This window comes from Panicum hallii, chromosome 1 (assembly GCF_002211085.1).
Source record: "Panicum hallii strain FIL2 chromosome 1, PHallii_v3.1, whole genome shotgun sequence".
In the NCBI taxonomy this organism is placed as follows: domain Eukaryota; kingdom Viridiplantae; phylum Streptophyta; class Magnoliopsida; order Poales; family Poaceae; genus Panicum; species Panicum hallii.
Window position 1 is genome coordinate 302983 of NC_038042.1, and position 17804 is coordinate 320786.

Below are 17804 nucleotides of genomic sequence, written 5' to 3' on the forward strand. Positions count from 1 at the left end.
CTTTGGTCCCTCTGCAGTTGGGTCACTGACGCGTGGGGTCGGGCCCACATGTCAGTGACCGGGGCCAAAGTCAGGGAAGACTCGTCCCAAAAGGGAGGAGAGGAAGAGCCGACCGAAGAGGAGAGGAGAGGAGAGAGCTAGCATGGCGGGCGGGGTCGGGTGCGCGCGTCTCTCGGCCCGCCACCCCTCGAAGGAGGCGGAAGCCTCCTCCATGCATGGCTATGGCTATGGCTTGCTCTTCTCCGATCCTCCCGTATCGCCATCCCATCCGATCCATCCAACCAATGCATTCATTATTCACATGATTCCTCTATGGATTAGATCGATCCATCCATCCATCAGATTATTCACTGTTCCGGGCTTGCCGTGTTGATCCGCCATCGCACTCGCAACAGGAGCGAGCGAGGCATGCCCAACATGCTCGGCTCGTCGGCGTCCAGGCGGGAGTCCAGAAGCGGCGAGCTCCTCAAGACCACCACCATGTCCCTCCGCGACGCCGCCACCAAGATCGTCGAGGCGCCCAAGGCCGCCACCATGTCCCTCCGGGACGCCGCCACCAAGATCATCGAGGCGCCCAAGGCCGCCACCCCCAAGCCGTCAAACAGCATGGCCGCCGTCGTCAGGGAGGCCGCCGCCGCCGCCGTGCGCCACGAGGGCTGGATGGTGCGCTACGGCCGCAGGAAGATCGGCAGGTCCTTCTTCCACACGCGCTACTTCGTGCTCGACAGCAAGCTCCTCGCATACTACAAGAAGAAACCAAAGGACAACATGGTATATATAGCTCACTTTAATTATTAATTAATAACTTATGTGCTGCAACGTATGTACTTATATATCAAATAATCACGTACGGATGCTAAAAAAATTCAAACTTGTGGTGTCGATCTGATGATCTTTAATGTACGATCGAATTGATGCAACATGCTCCTGTGTATATATATGCATCCAGGTGCCGCTCAAGTCGCTGCTAATAGACAGTAATTGCAGGGTGGAGGATAGAGGGCTCAAAACACATCATGGCCAGGTGAGTTCATTTATTTGCTCCTCGATCTCTTTTTTCTTTCTTTCTTTCTTTCTTTATTACTTGCTTAATAACTGGGATCATTGAAATTCTCATCGCTCTTCCATTTTTTTATTTCCTTTTAGATGATTTATGTCCTGTGCATTTATAACAAGAAAGAAAAGGAGCACCAGATAACGGTTTGGTCTAAATCTAGATACAGAGCAACCCTTCAGCTTTTCTACATTTTCTCCATATCTTGTTTGGCTTCACGTCACAAATTTATTTTATTCACAGATGGGTGCATATGATATTGAGGATGCAATGGCATGGAAAAAGAAGATAGAACTCATCATTGATCAGGTATGGTAATTGTTGAGTCCGTGCTTCAGCCAGTTTTTACGAATATATATACCATAAATGCTCCAATTAAACATGTCAACAAACCACAGAGTTAGAATCTAGTTTTATCAAAATAACATTTTTCTTCCTTATTGCAGCAACAGGACTCAATGACAGCTAAAAACCGTAAGGCCTTTGCTTCAATAGACTTTGACATGGAACTCGGAGAGCAGTTTTCGTTTTCAGATCATGACAGTGCGTAAGTGGCATTCCGCCCGTCAAATTAGCTTTTGCTACAAATTTTGCTGAATGAGCTAGAAACTTCATTATACTTGTAGAGCAGAGGATGATGAGGAACGGCCTATTTTGACTCGCAGGACAACTATAGGAAATGGTAAATAATTGCATTAAATATCTCAAGTGAAGTGGAGCATACTGATCTTAAGCAAACATTTATATCCACTTTAAACCAGGAATTCACCATGTCATTTCTGGTTCTAGGCCCCCCTGATTCAATACATGACTGGACCAAAGAGCCTGACATTGGTCTGTTCAATCAGAACGACCCCAATCAAGTTCACTCCAAGAAGAACTGGCGGCTACTTAGATGCCAAAATGGCAAGTCTGCATTCCTCTCTTTCCTTGTAGCATTGGATTTGAATTTGCTCATTGTTTTGGTACTGGCAGGGCTGCGAATCTTCGAAGAACTTCTGGAAGTTGATTACCTTGTATGTTCCAACTGCTTTGTTTTTTCTTTGATGATCTGTTCAAGTGTTTAAAAACCTGAAACTGATGACAGCATATTATTTTGATGTGCTATATTGTAGGCAAGAAGCTGCAGCCGAGCTATGAGGGCTGTTGGTGTAGTTGAGGCCACGTGTGAAGCCATTTTTGGTCTGGTGATGAGCATGGATGTAACAAGATACGAGTAAGCATTTGGCATTCTAATTTATTCTATTTCCCTGCCGCTGATGTTGATCTCTTAATTTTTATTTTCCATTTTATAGGTGGGACTGTAGCTTTCGTCATGGTAGTTTAGTTGAAGAGATTGATGGTCACACCGCAATACTATATCATAGGTTGCAGCTGCACTGGTGTCCGATGTAACTACGATTCTCACAGATGGACAAGTCATTATTATTTGTCTTTTCAGTTTTCTTCTGACCGTTGCCAATGGATCGGTCAACATTAACTATGCAGGTTAGTTTGGCCTCGGGATCTTTGTTATGCTCGGTATTGGCGTCGTAACGATGATGGAAGTTATGGTAATTGTTTGATTTCATTTTTCCTATCGCCTTTAATGTTTGCAATGCCTTCTGTTTGATACAGTGTGTGTACACATGCAGTTGTGCTATTCCGATCGATAGAACATCCCAACTGTGGTTGGCAGCGAGGATTCGTGAGGGCTTTCATTGAAAGTAATTTCCGTTGGCACATATTAAATTTTCCCCCACCTTAAGAGTATGAGACACTCCAAATACAATTAAACAAAAAGTGCCAACTTCTGATCCTCTGTTTCTTTTTCCTGAATTTCTGTTAGTATAGGTGGAGGTTTCAAAATTTCTCCCCTCAAGTGTCACAATGGAAGACCCCGTACTCAGGTTCAACACCTTATGCAGATTGACCTGAAGGGGTGGTTCCTGAACTACTCTCTTTCCTTTCAGTATCATTCTTTGCTGCAGATACTAAACTGTGTTGCAGGTATTGAAAATACTGTTACTTTAATGGGTTCTGTGCTACTTTTATACCAACAACAATGGACAGCTCCATCTTAGAATGGAAGCAGAACTTATCTTTGTCGAATTGACAACTTAGTGCAGTTGTCGCACTGATTCATGTTTGCTCTTATGTTCTGTACCAACTTCCAGGATTGCGCGAATATTTTTCCCAAACAGATGAAATCCATGTGACCCCAAGGATTCCTGTAATGGAAACCATGTTTGATGTGGATTCAGAGCCAAAAGGTCATAAGACTCAAGAAGTAGACTCCAAGTCTAAAGCAGTATACCAAGGGCATAAAAATATGGGCATGATTGATGAAGAGTCGGATGAGGATGATGAGTATCAAGTTCCTGAAGCTGATCTAGAGGTTCTTAACCACACTACATGCAAACTTTATGATTGCTTTACTTTAGTACAAGTTGGGATAATTCAGGATGTAACACTCAATAGAGTGGCAACCCACCCTGAAGCAAACCTTAGAAGTTCAAACATGTTTTCTACCATTGTACTAAACCTTGATCAAAATCAATGTGCAGGAAGACCTGAACAAATTTGACAATGATGCTAAGGGCACAGGTTTGGTTCCCTATGATGCTCTATATGCTTGTATTGTCATATCTGCTATGAGGTTCCCAGGGCAGGTTTAATTATTTCTGATTGCTGTAAATGTGATAGCATAATCACTACTGCAGATGAGCCACCAGAAAAAATTGATTTATCTTGCTTTTCGGGGATTCTTCACCGTGATGTTGAGGAGAAAAGCCGCAACTGTTGGACAGTACCCGATAGCAAGATCTTTAAAGTTCGTAGCAAGAACTTCCCACACGACAAATCAAAGGTCTAAATCTTCCAGCTTGTGCTTTATTGCTTTTGAAGCATGCATTCTAGATGGTGTCAAGAATCCGATTTTTTTTTCTTGAAAAAAGGAGAGATAGCATGAAGAACGTTAACATAGGCATATTATCTAAGTTACAGATACCTGCAGCGAGTTATCTGATGGAAGTAGCAGCCATCGACTGGTTTAAGGACACAAAGCGTATGGATAATGTTGCCAGGCAGAAAGGTTGTGTTGCTCAGGTAAACAACCTTGTGAATGGGAACAATTTGTGGTTTCTTGTCTACTATTACACGGCCTCATGGGAATATAATGCGTACATTACTTTTGGAACTTTGTTAATTAGGTTGCTGCTGAGAAAGGGATGCATACATTTGTTGTCAACATACAGGTAAGTTGTAGGAAATATTATGTATCTCATACATTATTGGTGTATTTGAAGGATTTTGGTGAGGTTTATTACTGTCCGGTTGCATTGTAGATTCCTGGATCAACTCAGTACAGCCTGGTCATGTATTTTGTGACAAGCTCCCTGAAGAAGGGATCGTTACTACAGCGTTTCTTTGACGGCGATGATGAGTTCCGCAATAGCAGACTGAAGCTTATACCCTCCGTTCCCAAGGTCTAGTGCTAGTTTTGTGCTCCTGAATTCATATTTATTTAACATCGTAAATAAAAAATAAATCAATTTGTACAGGGCTCTTGGATAGTGCGGCAAAGTGTTGGAAGCACCCCTTGTTTGTTGGGAAAGGCTGTAGATTGCAGCTATTTTCGTGGTCGTGGATACTTGGAGGTAATTGGAACCTTGTTTTGATGGAGCCTGCCTAGCTTGTCTCCTCATTTTCATATATATACTCTATCCATATATATTGATAAGGTGTTTTATTAGGTGGACGTTGACATTGGATCTTCTGCGGTAGCAAACGGAGTTCTGGGCCTCGTCTTCGGTGTGGTCACAACATTAGTAGTTGACATGGCCTTCCTAATACAGGTAGCAACAAATTCTTTGTTAACAGCGGCATCAATCATTGTTACCTGCTGCTCAACAAAGATCTGATGATGGTCTATTATCTAGGCCAACACATACGAGGAGCTCCCGGAGCAGGTGATCGGCGCAGCTCGGCTGGCTCACGTGGAACCGGCCACGGCAGTGGTTCCTGACCTGGAGAACGCAGCGAGTGAGAGTGGCAATAATGAGGACAGCAACAACAATGCTTCCTCAGAGGATGATGTGTCCAAGAAAACGAATTGATTGGATCTGGCCTTCCTACCCTTACTAGTACTGCTTATTACTGAGTGTTATATTGGTCCTCTCTCTCTCTCTCTCTCTCTCTCTCTCTCTTTCGTTTCCTTTTAGTGCATATCTATAGTGTGTCTTCAGTTGCAATTCAAGTTCAGATTTGGTTAACTAGCAAACGATGGTGATGGTGTGCTTGGCCAGAAAGTCGCTATTTGTGTCAAGAAGGAAAAAAAAGAAAAATGATTGTCGATCTACTACAAGGTGACGTGATGAAATCAGTGTTTTGGTTTTAATAATGGAGCTAGCTGCTTGTGAAGATAATAGGGTAGTTGAATTGAAACAGCTCCAGAAAGAATAACAGAGCCTGTACCTCTTAATTTGTTTGTCAGGTGGTATGATTCAGATGTGTCGTGTGTGTGTGTGTGTGGAGCAAGACACATACAGAAAGAAAGGAAAGGGTGATTGCAGGCCTCTGCAGACGACAATCCAGAAAAAAAAAAGATGGAGGTTGGAGGAGATAAAGCAGGTAGCTAGAGCTACCTTGCATTTTGAAAAAGAAAAAAAAAGGCAGAGGAAGGAATGACCTGCTTACATGCTTTGCCTTCTCTTCAAGGAAGGCATCATAGTATCTGTCTAGATGATGGGCATGGCAAGAGAAGAGGCAACGGGGGGCCTTCTGGATGCTTCCAACCGTCAACCGCCCGCCGGTCAAGGGTGGTCCCGGGCCCATTTGCCAGTGAGATCGCCTCCCTCCCTGTCTACTGGGGTGGGCCAGGTGGTGCTTCTTTATTCTTCCTGCTTCTGTAGTCAGGAGTAATTACTCCTCCTTCCTCTTAATCCCTAATAATTACATTATATAAACAGCCAGCCCGATCCATCAGCCGTCATCCTTTCCATCCTTTCTTAAACCCTAGATAGCCGAGACACACCGAGAGAGAGAGAGAGAGAGGGAGAGAGAGAGAGAGCAGCTCAAGCGATCCCCTGCCCTTGCGCGTGATTCAACGACTCAAGCGATCGCGGTTGCAGCAGCCAGAGGGAGGTATTGTGGATCGACCAAATCCCGATCCAAATCCCCCACTCTCTGTTATCAATTCCTTCCTTCGTCGGCCAATCGACCATATGCATCCATCAACCTTGTTCTTCTGAGTTCTGACTCTAGTCTGTGCATGGCTTTCGATCCCACTAACCGATCGCTCCTGACTGATTTTATTTATTTACTTTGTTTTTCCCCGGGGGGGGGGGGGTATGATTGATCCGATTCATCAAGAGAGCAAAGGAACAAATTTTCCATATTTACATTTCATATTCTTAAACCAATCAATCAGTCATCCTTTCGCTTTCGCACCTACTTAGTCTAGTTCCCTGCACTTGCACATTGCAAGTATTGCTGTCTGTTTTCTCTCGTTTTTCACCTGCTCTGCTCTTCTCTGTTACCCGCAAAACCCTCAAATTTCCTCCCTGCAATAGGTAGCGACTCAAAATGGCGTCAACGTTCGGGACATGTCGCCTCAACAAGCCAGCAACTGCTGCTTTTGCGACCAACAAGACCCTCCTCCTTTCGCCCCCGGTTGTTTCCCTCCCACGCCAAATGAAAATGAGGCCCCAGAGGAAGTGCCGTCTCACAGTAAATGCAGCAAAGGAGCTCCATTTCAACAAGGATGGCTCGGCTATCAGGAAACTTCAGGTCAATTGTCTAACATCATCACTCTTCAAACACCTACCTCTGCTGCTGCTATTAATCTCATGTCACCTTTTTTCCCCTCTTTTAAGCTGCCAGCCACTTCCTGACCTGGTTTTCTTTCTCAGAATGGGGTCAATAAGCTTGCAGATCTCGTTGGGGTTACTCTTGGTCCAAAAGGACGAAATGTAGTCCTTGAGAGCAAGTATGGCTCACCTAAAATCGTCAATGATGGAGTCACTGTCGCAAAGGAGGTGTGTCTGTGTGTCTCACATTACGGATTTACCATCATTTCATTTGTTCACACTTCGACTTAAGTTATCATGCCCGCTGACTTTTTCTCGTAAATAAATGTCTTTCACGATCCACCAGGTTGAGCTGGAGGACCCTGTTGAAAACATTGGAGCTAAATTGGTCCGCCAAGCTGCTGCTAAAACAAATGATTTGGCTGGTGATGGGACAACCACTTCGGTCGTCCTTGCTCAAGGGATGATTACTGAGGGTGTAAAGGTACATCAACGCGAAAACTTCATGTCTCAGTGCTTATGCCATAGCTGTTTTGAACACTTATGAAAGCTAATAGTGAAAAATTTCGCTACTTTCGCCAGATTGTAGCTGCTGGTGCTAATCCAGTGCAGATCACCCGGGGTATTGAGAAAACAGCCAAAGCACTAGTAAATGAACTCCAAAAGATGTCCAAGGAGGTATCTTCTGATTATCATCTTATTCTGTTGTTGACCTTAGTAAAAAAAAAATTTCTGTTAGCTCTGAACAATCACGTTAATACAACACAACCCACATCTTGCATCTGGATATCTGATGACTTTGCACACTGTACCCGTCACAAGCTACAGACTGGATGGTACCATAAACGAGATATCTATTGTTATAAGACTATTTCAATGTGGATTTCATGTCAAACATGGCTTCCCCATGTGTTATATGTATTGGTCGAATGTGTGCATAATTCAATGGACTTTGCTATGAAACCGCAATGATTCACAGTGAAATATTGTACACCAGCACATCTAATTTTCCTTCTTTTCATGTATATGTTGTATGCATTGTATTTTTTCCCCTCTTGAATCTTCTCCCAGAGTAGTTATGCATGGTGGTATGTTAAACTGTGGACAATTGATACAAACTTACTGTTTTGCAACTGGTTACAGTCAGTTATTATCGGGAGCATAAATTTCTGTCCATGTATTACTCATTTCAGCTTTCAAGAAGATTATTTTGTTCAAAATCTGATCATGCTGTGGTCACATTTGAGGCTGCAGGTTGAGGATAGTGAGCTGGCTGATGTTGCTGCAGTAAGCGCTGGAAATAACTACGAAATTGGGAATATTATAGCTGAGGCTATGAGCAAGGTTGGACGGCAGGGAGTGGTCACCCTTGAAGAAGGAAAGAGTGCTGAAAATAACCTCTATGTTGTTGAGGGAATGCAGTTCGATCGTGGTTATATTTCTCCCTACTTTGTGACTGACAGTGAAAAAATGACAGTGGAGTATGAGAATTGCAAGGTTTGATGCCCCTGAACTCCTATACTGAAATTGTGTGGTATCTAGTAATAGTAGTTTTCATGCCTTAGTTACGCTTGCGCTGATTTTAATTCTGTTACCAGCTGCTCCTTGTGGACAAGAAAATTAACAATGCAAGAGATCTTATCACTATTCTGGAGGACTCTATTAGAGGTGGGTATCCAATTCTGATAGTCGCAGAGGATATTGAGCAGGAAGCTCTTGCAACCCTTGTGGTTAATAGGCTTAGAGGTGCATTGAAAGTTGCTGCTATCAAGGCCCCTGGCTTTGGAGAGCGCAAGAGTCAATACCTGGATGACATTGCTACTCTCACTGGAGGTAAATTTATCTTTAGCTACAATCTGATGTCCTTTTGTGCCTGTTGATCATTTACATCGGCCATCTTTCGTACAGGCACTGTCATCAGAGATGAAGTTGGGTTGTCCCTAGAGAAGGCAGACAAGGAGGTCCTAGGAACTGCTGCCAAGATTGTAGTTACTAAGGATTCAACAACAATAGTTGGAGATGGTACTACACAGGAGGAAGTAAACAAAAGGGTGATGCAAATCAAGAGCCAGATTGAGGTTTGCATTCTGGAAGATTTTAATTCTGTATTCCTCTGCTCTTTGTCAAATCATCTTCACTATCTCTTTTGTTGTGGTTCTGCTCTGTTTTTCAAGTTGCTGTTGGCAGCCCTGATTCTCCCAGACAGAGTTGCATTCATTTGTGTTGCATTTTTGTGGCAGTCACTTCTTTGGGTGATATTGCTCAAGTTTATTCCAAAACATTCTGATTCTCCCAGACAGAGTTGCATCCGTTTGCCTTGCATTTCTGTGGCAGTCACTTTTTTGGGTGATATTGCTCAAGTTTGTTCCAAAACATTCATTTTTCAGGCAACTGATCAAGAATATGAGAGAGAAAAGCTCAACGAGAGGATTGCTAAACTGTCTGGTGGTGTTGCTGTTATTCAGGTAACCCTGATGTTGAACTTTAGGTAGCAGTTGGTGCAGCAATGGAGCAAGGGCGTTTGGTGTATTAGGATGCTTAGCATAAGAAAACCATTTCAAAATTATATGTCTTGTTTTGTAGGTGGGAGCACAGACAGAAACTGAGCTTAAGGAAAAGAAACTGAGGGTTGAAGATGCCCTTAATGCTACAAAGGTAAATGCTAGTTCTTGTTGCTGAAATCATTTTGTTTCCTTTCTGGGATAGTATACCTGTAACGTTCTGATTCACATAGCCTTCACTGTGTTGATCATACTTTTACATTAATTCCTATTTGTATTGAGTTCTTGTTAGTTGACAATTTTCTTTATTGGCAGGCAGCAGTTGAGGAAGGCATTGTTGTAGGTGGTGGCTGTACCCTTTTAAGGCTTGCATCAAAAGTTGATGCCATTATAGAAACCCTTGAGAATGATGAACAGAGGGTAAGCCCCAAAGTTCAGTTGCTGTTCATGTTACTTTCGGTTAAGGTGCAGTTTTGTATACCATACCATCAATGATGAACTTATTATTTTTCCTTTCTTTCTTTTTTCCTTTTCAAGGTCGGGGCTGAAATTGTAAGGAAGTCCTTGAGCTATCCACTTAAATTGATTGCAAAGAATGCGGGTGTTAATGGCAGTGTGGTTATCGAGAAGGTTTGTGTTCAAAATTTTATCATGTATGGCTTAGCAGTTGTGCAGATTACAAGTTTAACTTCTCGATGTCCAGGTTCTTGCCAATGAGAACTTCAGGTATGGTTACAATGCAGCTACAGGGAACTATGAGGATTTGATGGCTGCTGGTATTATTGATCCCACCAAGGTATTCTGTTGCTTTCACTGTAGCCATAAATTCCTATTTTTCCTGTTAGCTCATGAGAAATCAGTTTTACAAAATCAGGTTGTGAGGTGTTGCTTGGAGCATGCTGCCTCAGTGGCAAAAACTTTCATCACTTCTGATGCTGTTGTGGTTGACATCAAGGTGCCCGAGCAAGCACCTGCTGCAAACCCAATGGGTGGTGGTGGCTCAGGTAAATATGGGAACAAGAAACAATGTGGTGCTCATCTGACGGTTGGTTACCTGTTCACTGTTGAGTAATTGGAATATGGGGTTGACAATTTGTGTTGGTTTTGTGTTCAGGTTTTGGATTCTAGAAAAATTTCTGGAGATGAGCTTCCACTCCCTTCCCGCGGCATGGCATGTTACTTTTGAGGAGGAACTTCATTCTGTTGTTATTAAAGCGTTGAAGCGGCAGCAAATCTGTTATGAGTGATCTATCAATACCTGAACAATGAATCTTGCATGCAGTTGGTAGGCGTTGCGTGAATGATACTTGCATGTAACTGTTGCCAGAACAGATGAACAGCAACTTATTGATGACTGGCTGTTCCAGTCTTTTAGAGTCTTGAAAAAAAAAATCCTGTTAGAGGATTAGTTTTGCGATCACTTAGTAGGCACTTACAGATTTGTTAGCGGCTTCCCGTAAAAACAAGACTGTCTGTTAATGTTAGACATTGACACGTTGGCTATCTTCTCCTTCAGTTGTGGATCAAGCTTTTGAGGCCCTAGATCAGGGTGAAAAATGATCACCAACAAAAGTACATGTACTGGTCGCAAAATCTCATTTCACGCATACACATCTTTTCTTTCAGCCGGGGAAAATTAGTAAGTAAATACAATGTAGCAACACCAACATACACAACCAATTATATTGGGAATAAGTTATAGCAGAATCAATTCAATTAATTAATGTACATCGTTAACAACGATTCCTGTACGTACCACACCAAACCAGCTCAAATCACCAACCACCCGTGACCCGTCTCATTCCGCTCTGATGAACGGAGAGGAGCTCATCTCGGTGGTGCTGTAGAATGATTCCTCCTGGTAGTAGTTCTCATCCTTCTCCTCTTCCCACTTGAGAACCTCCCTTATGTACTTGAACGCTTCGTCCACAGTTTGACGGTCGCGCGCCCGAGCCTGCCACACAAAAAGCTTCCGGTTCGTGTGCGCAAAGTACAGGTCCTTGAACTTCATCGCGATGTAATAGTATGCCTGGTGAGCCAGCGACTGGTTGTTGTGGTGTGTCCGAACTGGGCAGAAATCATTGAACCACTCACAACTTGAGAGGGGCGCACGGTTGATCTTCTCCTCGAAAAGGTCATACTTGTTCAGAACCAGAACAAATGGGGTGTCACAGAAGCATGGTTGCCTGCACAAATGGAAGTTCAAATTTTACAACTCAAAAGTTTGCTGATTTTACAAAATCTAAGACATCTGCTTCCCACAACATACAGTGGACAATTATTTCCGTAGTTCTTTATTCTGTCCTAGCAAAATGTTAAAAAAAATCTCAGATGGAAAAGACTAGCATACCGGATTGTAGCCTCGAATAACTCTTTGCTTTGCATCATCTTGTTCACAAGAGGCCGACCGCTGCCATTTACTTGGGGGCCCAATTGGTCGTAATCGCTGAGTGCTATGCAGAATATCACCATGCGCACATCTTCAAACATTTCCACCCATTTGCAGCCATCATTCATGCCCTTTGCACTAACTCTGATCAGCTGATATCTGATGAAGAAAAAGAATAATGATTTAGGCATTTAGCACATGATTCAGACGCTCTTTTACACACCAGCCAGAAGGAAGTTAAGAGATTACTTGGTGAGAGGCTGGGAATGTGCCTCAGGGTTGTCAATATAAGGTTCAGACATCGGGCTGCGATCATCAAGCGTGAACTCAATGAAGGCCAGTCCATTTCCTTGTGTTACTCCTTCAGCAAAGATTACATCTTTCTCTGAAGGTTCATACTCATTGCTTGATACCTCAATGGCCTGCAATAGTATGCCAAGAATAGTCCAAAAAGTCATTTAAAAATTTGAAGAAAAAGGGTTCAGCTCTACACAACACAGACTAGGTTGATCGAGGCTAGAGCTATATTAATTTAAAAACTTGAGGGTTATATACCCTGCTCAAGAAGTGCTCAGCCACATCAGGGAGAAAATGCAGCTCTTCCTTTCTTTTGAATGTTGCTTGTATGGCGGGATCCTTCCACATCTCATCAACAAACGGAGCATATTCACGTGTTGCAGCAGGGAAGAATGCATCTAGATCACCCATTGCTATGATATCCAAAAGCCAATCTGAAAATTTCTTCAGCCTCGCATTTATGGAGTATATACAAGAATTTGAGCCATTGGCTTTGTTTTCATCTGCATCCGGAAAACAGATCAGTGATACTGTGTCTCTATCTTGACAAAAAAGCACAGATCAAATGACTTGACCATATTACCATGTTGAGTTTCTTCACCATCTGAAATTGTGCAATTCAATCTTGACAAAGCCTCTTCTTCGAAGCGCTCACGGCCCTCTAGCAAAATCCCAAGATACTTGAACATATTGCTTTGGATCATCAGTTTGATACCTTCAAGTTCTTCTTGGGTGAACCTAGTCCCGTACAAGTACTTAGCCTAAGACGCATTAAAAGAAGATCAGCATGAAACAAAGAAAAGCAAATGCAGAATACAAAGTTCGAACACCATTGACAAAACAAAGATCCTGACTATGAAACATAGCTATAGCTCTGAAAAGAACTTGAAGATCTCTGCTTAAAGTATACAGTACTGATGATCATATGATAAAAAGTGCTAGTGCAATCTCTCAAACAGAGCCAGTTACGGAGATACATTGCAAGAATTGTGATAGAGCCAGAGGCATCAACAAATGGAATCAGATCATACCTGCTTAAAAATAGTGCTTGTACCAGCGCCAGGCGGTCCAAGAAGAAGAAGTTTTTGGATCCTTTTTTGGTCCAAATAATCAGGGACAGTTCTTGCTGAATAGGGAACTTCATCTCTGGTTCCATTTGAATTCCCAGGAGGCACCGGCAGTGAAAACAACGCGCATGCAAAACGTGTCAGAGCCTGGCCACAGTAGGAAAAAAGGATCATCAGCAATAAGCATACCCAACTTAAGTTTTCTAATAAATAGCAGTGTTACACAATTCCTTTTAACCAAGATACATACAGACTCCCATATTTTCCCTTTGATATTGTTTTGTCCTTCTTCCTCATAACGACCATCATCATAAACCCAAAAATGAGTGTCACGGGGACACTGAACATTTGCAACCTGCAAGCACAACGCAAGTAATGAGACAAAAGAAAAAAAAAATTACAGTACACTCCTTGTGTGTCTGAAGGTAAAAGGACTCTTGGCATCTTGTCTATGAACTTAAGGGCTCAGTTTCGAGCTAAAAGAAAGCATTGGGTACTAGGCTGCTGGTTGCAATATGCTAGTCCTGAATACAAAATGGAACTTCTGTTTGATGAATTGATATCTTGATACCCATAATGGAAAAACTGTAGCATTTAGGGAAAACTTCCTAATCTGCAGCAAACTGGAAAATCAGGAAAAAAAAATGAGGGACAACAATTTGAAGTCATTGTTATGCACATTAAATTCCATAATGATCAGCTCATACCAGAAGGATTAACGATCAACATCTAAAATAGGTTGAGCCTGAATATTTTTAATTAAAAGAGCGGAGCACATAATTTCAGTACTGAAAGAAAAAGACCGAAAAAACATATTTCAAGTCAATTAATGTACTGGAACTCAAATTAACAGGATGAATAGGTGAAAGTTATTGCTAGAAACGACAATGGTAGACATCACACATATCAGACTCATTAAAGCATAAAACTAACAATGATTATCTATTGGATAAGCTATCATTATTTACCTTAAATGGTTTAGGGTGGCCTATTATTAACAGTCATTAATAAATTGACAGTTGGAACAATAATGAGAACTTAGTGCGACAAAGGAATACTTATACTTGGTGAAATACAAACATAATACATGCAAATGCAATGCTAATTTTGGACCAAAATTAGAGAGTAAATGTAGCTGCCAGGTATAGCCCACTTGTTAAAAAAGTATCCCTTATGAATGAGGTTAGGCCAAAGGGACTCTACAGCTGGACTCCCACACATTACACACCAATGACCATCAAAAAGCAGCTCTAGAAGAGTAAGGCATGCTTGGCCAAAAGCGATACATGATTCTATTTGCAGAGCAAAATAAATTGCAAGATTGTTACCTTTAGAATTTTCAGCTCAATCTTTGTTATCTCTCTCCCATTTATATAAACCTGGGTGTTTCCGTTACTAGCATCGGCCTGAAGCTTCCCAGTAAAATTGAGGTTAGAGCTAATTATCCTGTCTGGTTTTTCTCCTTCCTATCAGAAAAATGCAGTTCCATTAGCAGAAATTCAGCTAAATTTATTCACAAGCTTTGTTCTTAATAGAATACCTTTCCCCATAAGCCTGACTCCTTGTCATACCAATACTTTCCGGGCTTCAGCTTCTGAGGAGGCCGGGAGCAACTTAGCAGGTCTGTCAACTCTTCTGGCCTCAATGGGCAACCATTCACGATAAGTTGCTCAGGCCGCAGCTGATTCGCTTGGCACTCCTTCTCAGCTTTCAAGATTTGCCTTACTTCCAACGGGCTGAGCAACCGCGAAAGTGTCCTGGAGTTCTTCCCCAGCTTCGACCTCTTGGACTCATCAATTGGCTGGCCGATGCAGGTGATGCACTTGCGGCCTTCTGGCATCGATCCCATCATCCTAAGCACACAGTAGCTGCAGTACCTTGCATCGCAAACAATGCACGACTCCTTGCTCTCCCATTTCCTCTTCCCACAGCGATAGCATGCCCGTCTCCTCTTCTCCTTCTTTGTGACGGCCACGTACTGCTCAGACATCTCCTCAAACTCCTTGCTCTCGTACTTGCTGTCGGGCGTGAAGCCAAAGGTGACCACGGGCGCTCTCCTTCCCTCCTGCATTTCAGGCCTATTCTGCGGCCCCGGTGAGCTCTGCGCTGAACCACGTGACTGCGAGCGGGAGTCTTCATCGTCGTCGTCATCGAACTCCTGATTGTGCAGGACTGACTCAGAGCTGCCACCAACCTGCGTTGACACCGGATCTGCGCAGCGGGCGATCCTGGAGACGGGGAGGCGAATGGGCTCAACAACGGGCGCCACCGGGAGCCCTCCGAGCACCTGGGAGCCGGACACTGGCTCCGCCGTGGGGATTGCAGGGATCTCGACCGGGTCTACCCTGGGGAGGTCGTAGGGCACCGGCGGGCCGTCGTACTCGAGGGCGATGGAGTAGTCGAGGTTGGGCGGCGCCTCAGGGATGGGAGTGCCCGGGGGGAGGATCCTCCTCATCATGTCCTCCCAGGTGCTCCCATCCATGGCCTCCGCCATCTCCGCTTCGTGCGTCTTCCTCTCCCTGCCCTGCCCTGGCCGCTTATCAACCACCTGCGTACGTCGCCATCGCCACAGAGCTGACTGGTGAAGATGAATCCCGCACTTTCCAACTCCACCCACGAAGTTTGACTCCTCCCTTGTTCTGTAATAGCACCGAAATGGAAGGCAGGAAGCAGCTCCAATTAAATCCTGTCAACAACTGCACTAGACAGTAGCGGTGGGTGCTCCGATCGAATTCCGCCCGTAACCTAGCACTGGGAGCAGAGATGTTTACCGCAACGAACTGTGGCTGGCTCAAATCCGCACGAGATGGAATCAAAATCCAATCTTTCCACCACCAAACTGAGCTTTCCAGAGGAAGATCTCGGCCACCTCTGCTCGAAAGTGGATCGGACTGGTCAGGAAGGAAGAATGAATCGAATCCTGAGCAGGCAGGTAGCACTAGGATGGATGCAGAGTGGAGGAAGGAAAGGCAAAAGGAAAGAAACAAGTGCAAGGACGCCGCAGGCGCACGACGAGGGAGGGGCTGACCTGTGTTGCTTTTTGGACTGAGAAGGAAAGCGACGGCAGCAAACCAGACGAGGAAGACGATCCATCCAGCCCAGCCCGGCCACCCAGAGTCCACGTACGCGGCGGTCGTATCATCGTACGTATCCATCGGAAATTATAATATTTTTTAAAAAATAAAATATTTTGAAATAAAATAAAAGATTAGAGACAACAATATTATTGTAATATTGTTATTTCTAGTCCTAGAATATTGTTATTTCTGACGGATATATATATGATAATACAGCGGCTAGTTACACGTACCAAAAATAATATTATTATCCTAATTAACATTTCCTCCCATCTTTTATTGTATTTACGGTTGCCAATGTAACACATTACCCTGCCATAAATATGTCTTAGGAATTTTTTTTAGCTTATAAATATTTTCTATCAGTGCACGAACCATGTACATCATGCCGCACAGTAAATCCGCAAAAAAAATCTTAATTGTATACCTTATCTTTACCTATTTCTAAAGCATGTAACATTTCCACTTTAACTTTTGGTTCGATCCAACTTATATCATCGACGTATAGTCTTAATCCATCCCATATGCGAGTCGGACCAGCATTTTATCTACGATCCGATAAAGTAAACTTCTACAATTTAACACATGGACAACTATATATTTATCTGTAACAATGTAATATATATATATTCCATAATATAAAGGGCAATATTTGATGAGTTCTCTTTTACATAATCAACATCTCGATAAAGGTATATATATATATATATATATATATATATATATATATATATATATATATATATATATATATATAAGAAAAACGTTGGTCCAATCTCTCATGAGTACAAGCAACAACTAGTGTTATTCATCATTGGATTTACATTAACCACAATATAACTATCCAAATGCATTATAAGAGTCCGTTTGGAAGAGTTTATATATTATTAACTTTAACTTTGCATGCAAAATAATATATTGCAACTATCTGCTGCTGCTGGAGATATGATATTAGCTTCATCCACTAAGATTGCCCGCCTGTTGCATCATCACCGACGGCAAGTGCATGTCGCACGCAGCTCAACCAGGAGGACCCAAAGCTTAATTGTACAAGAACACCTGGCTGATGATGGCTGTTGCAAAAAAGGAAAAGAAAACACGCCGTTGCCGGGGATCGAACCCGGGTCGCCCGCGTGACAGGCGGGAATACTCACCACTATACTACAACGACTTGCCTGCCTCCCACGTTGAAAAACTTAATCAAAATTAATCAATTGCCCTTGCATTTTATCTAGCCGTACGTCGTGCACAATTTGTAAATAGCATCGCACGAATTAGCTAGCTAGTACAGCCCTAGATCTAAATCTCAACAACAATCAACTCGGGTGTCCATGCTAATAACAGTGTAACGTCGTGTAGAGGTGATAACGGATGATGGTCCTAGTCCTTTCTTCACAATCTAACTTGATCTCTATATATATTCAGCTTAAAATTAAAAAAAATTAGAGCCCGACTCTTAGATTATCTAGACTAAAATTTAGACCTATTTTCCATCTCTAGGCATAGGCATATGCATAGACAACATCCTAACAAAAGGGATGCGAACGGCATCACTAACTATTTATGCCATATGCACAACCCATTGTTTAGCCTTAGTTTGTACACCAGCTGGGGTCTCTTTCAGCTGATC

The 17804-nt window shown here is 42.9% G+C and overlaps 3 protein-coding genes and 1 non-coding gene across 7 annotated transcripts; 2 read left to right on the plus strand and 2 right to left on the minus strand.

The window, feature by feature from the left end:
- Positions 1-118: 118 nt before the first annotated feature.
- LOC112875593 (protein ENHANCED DISEASE RESISTANCE 2-like) lies at positions 119-5516 on the plus strand. 3 transcript variants are annotated; one of them, XM_025939491.1, is made up of 22 exons: positions 119-771; positions 950-1024; positions 1147-1200; positions 1298-1363; positions 1501-1601; positions 1681-1736; positions 1844-1960; positions 2030-2070; positions 2170-2270; positions 2350-2445; positions 2543-2607; positions 2689-2760; positions 2888-3043; positions 3211-3431; positions 3601-3640; positions 3757-3902; positions 4040-4141; positions 4246-4290; positions 4381-4521; positions 4597-4692; positions 4789-4890; positions 4975-5516. In XM_025939491.1, exons 1-22 carry the CDS (start codon positions 409-411, stop codon positions 5149-5151), a joined length of 2433 nt encoding a protein of 810 aa, XP_025795276.1. In that variant the 5' UTR covers positions 119-408; the 3' UTR covers positions 5152-5516. The 3 variants fall into 3 exon arrangements, with proteins under 3 accessions (XP_025795276.1, XP_025795285.1, XP_025795293.1); XM_025939508.1 differs by having other exon boundaries at positions 704-771; positions 988-1024; XM_025939500.1 differs by lacking the exon at positions 1147-1200.
- Positions 5517-5960: 444 nt separating this feature from the next.
- Positions 5961-10847, plus strand: LOC112875607 (ruBisCO large subunit-binding protein subunit beta, chloroplastic-like). Its single transcript, XM_025939521.1, has 15 exons — positions 5961-6178; positions 6607-6823; positions 6946-7071; positions 7190-7327; positions 7426-7521; positions 8098-8340; positions 8442-8676; positions 8752-8921; positions 9231-9308; positions 9427-9498; positions 9660-9764; positions 9882-9974; positions 10048-10140; positions 10219-10348; positions 10459-10847. The coding sequence occupies exons 2-15, from the start codon at positions 6620-6622 to the stop codon at positions 10470-10472; spliced, it is 1797 nt and encodes a 598-aa protein (XP_025795306.1). The 5' UTR covers positions 5961-6178; positions 6607-6619; the 3' UTR covers positions 10473-10847.
- A 95-nt stretch (positions 10848-10942) lies between these two features.
- Positions 10943-16143, minus strand: LOC112875579 (extra-large guanine nucleotide-binding protein 3). Of its 2 annotated transcripts, XM_025939479.1 has the most exons (10): positions 15869-16143; positions 14638-15736; positions 14426-14563; positions 13348-13452; positions 13062-13244; positions 12614-12791; positions 12289-12533; positions 11983-12155; positions 11695-11892; positions 10943-11530 (listed from the first exon to the last, which is right to left on the minus strand). In XM_025939479.1, exons 2-10 carry the CDS (start codon positions 15589-15591, stop codon positions 11143-11145), a joined length of 2562 nt encoding a protein of 853 aa, XP_025795264.1. In that variant the 5' UTR covers positions 15592-15736; positions 15869-16143; the 3' UTR covers positions 10943-11142. The 2 variants fall into 2 exon arrangements, with proteins under 2 accessions (XP_025795264.1, XP_025795255.1); XM_025939470.1 differs by having other exon boundaries at positions 14638-16143.
- Positions 16144-17273: 1130 nt separating this feature from the next.
- On the minus strand, positions 17274-17345 carry TRNAD-GUC. The gene has a single exon. It is a non-coding gene; the product is annotated as a tRNA-Asp (tRNA).
- Between the last annotated feature and the right edge of the window lie 459 nt (positions 17346-17804).

Coding starts and splice junctions, on each gene's coding strand:
- LOC112875593 (XM_025939491.1), top strand. CDS start 409: ATGCCCAACATGCTCGGCTCGTCGGCGTCCAGGCGGGAGTCCAGAAGC. Junction 1,737..1,843: donor CAGGACAACTATAGGAAATG/GTAAATAATTGC, acceptor TTCTGGTTCTAG/GCCCCCCTGATTCAATACAT. Junction 4,522..4,596: donor TTATACCCTCCGTTCCCAAG/GTCTAGTGCTAG, acceptor CAATTTGTACAG/GGCTCTTGGATAGTGCGGCA.
- LOC112875607 (XM_025939521.1), top strand. CDS start 6,620: ATGGCGTCAACGTTCGGGACATGTCGCCTCAACAAGCCAGCAACTGCT. Junction 6,824..6,945: donor CGGCTATCAGGAAACTTCAG/GTCAATTGTCTA, acceptor TTTCTTTCTCAG/AATGGGGTCAATAAGCTTGC. Junction 8,922..9,230: donor AAATCAAGAGCCAGATTGAG/GTTTGCATTCTG, acceptor TTCATTTTTCAG/GCAACTGATCAAGAATATGA.
- LOC112875579 (XM_025939479.1), bottom strand. CDS start 15,591: ATGGCGGAGGCCATGGATGGGAGCACCTGGGAGGACATGATGAGGAGG. Junction 13,453..14,425: donor TTGAGCTGAAAATTCTAAAG/GTAACAATCTTG, acceptor TTGTGCTTGCAG/GTTGCAAATGTTCAGTGTCC. Junction 11,531..11,694: donor TTATTCGAGGCTACAATCCG/GTATGCTAGTCT, acceptor CCATTTGTGCAG/GCAACCATGCTTCTGTGACA.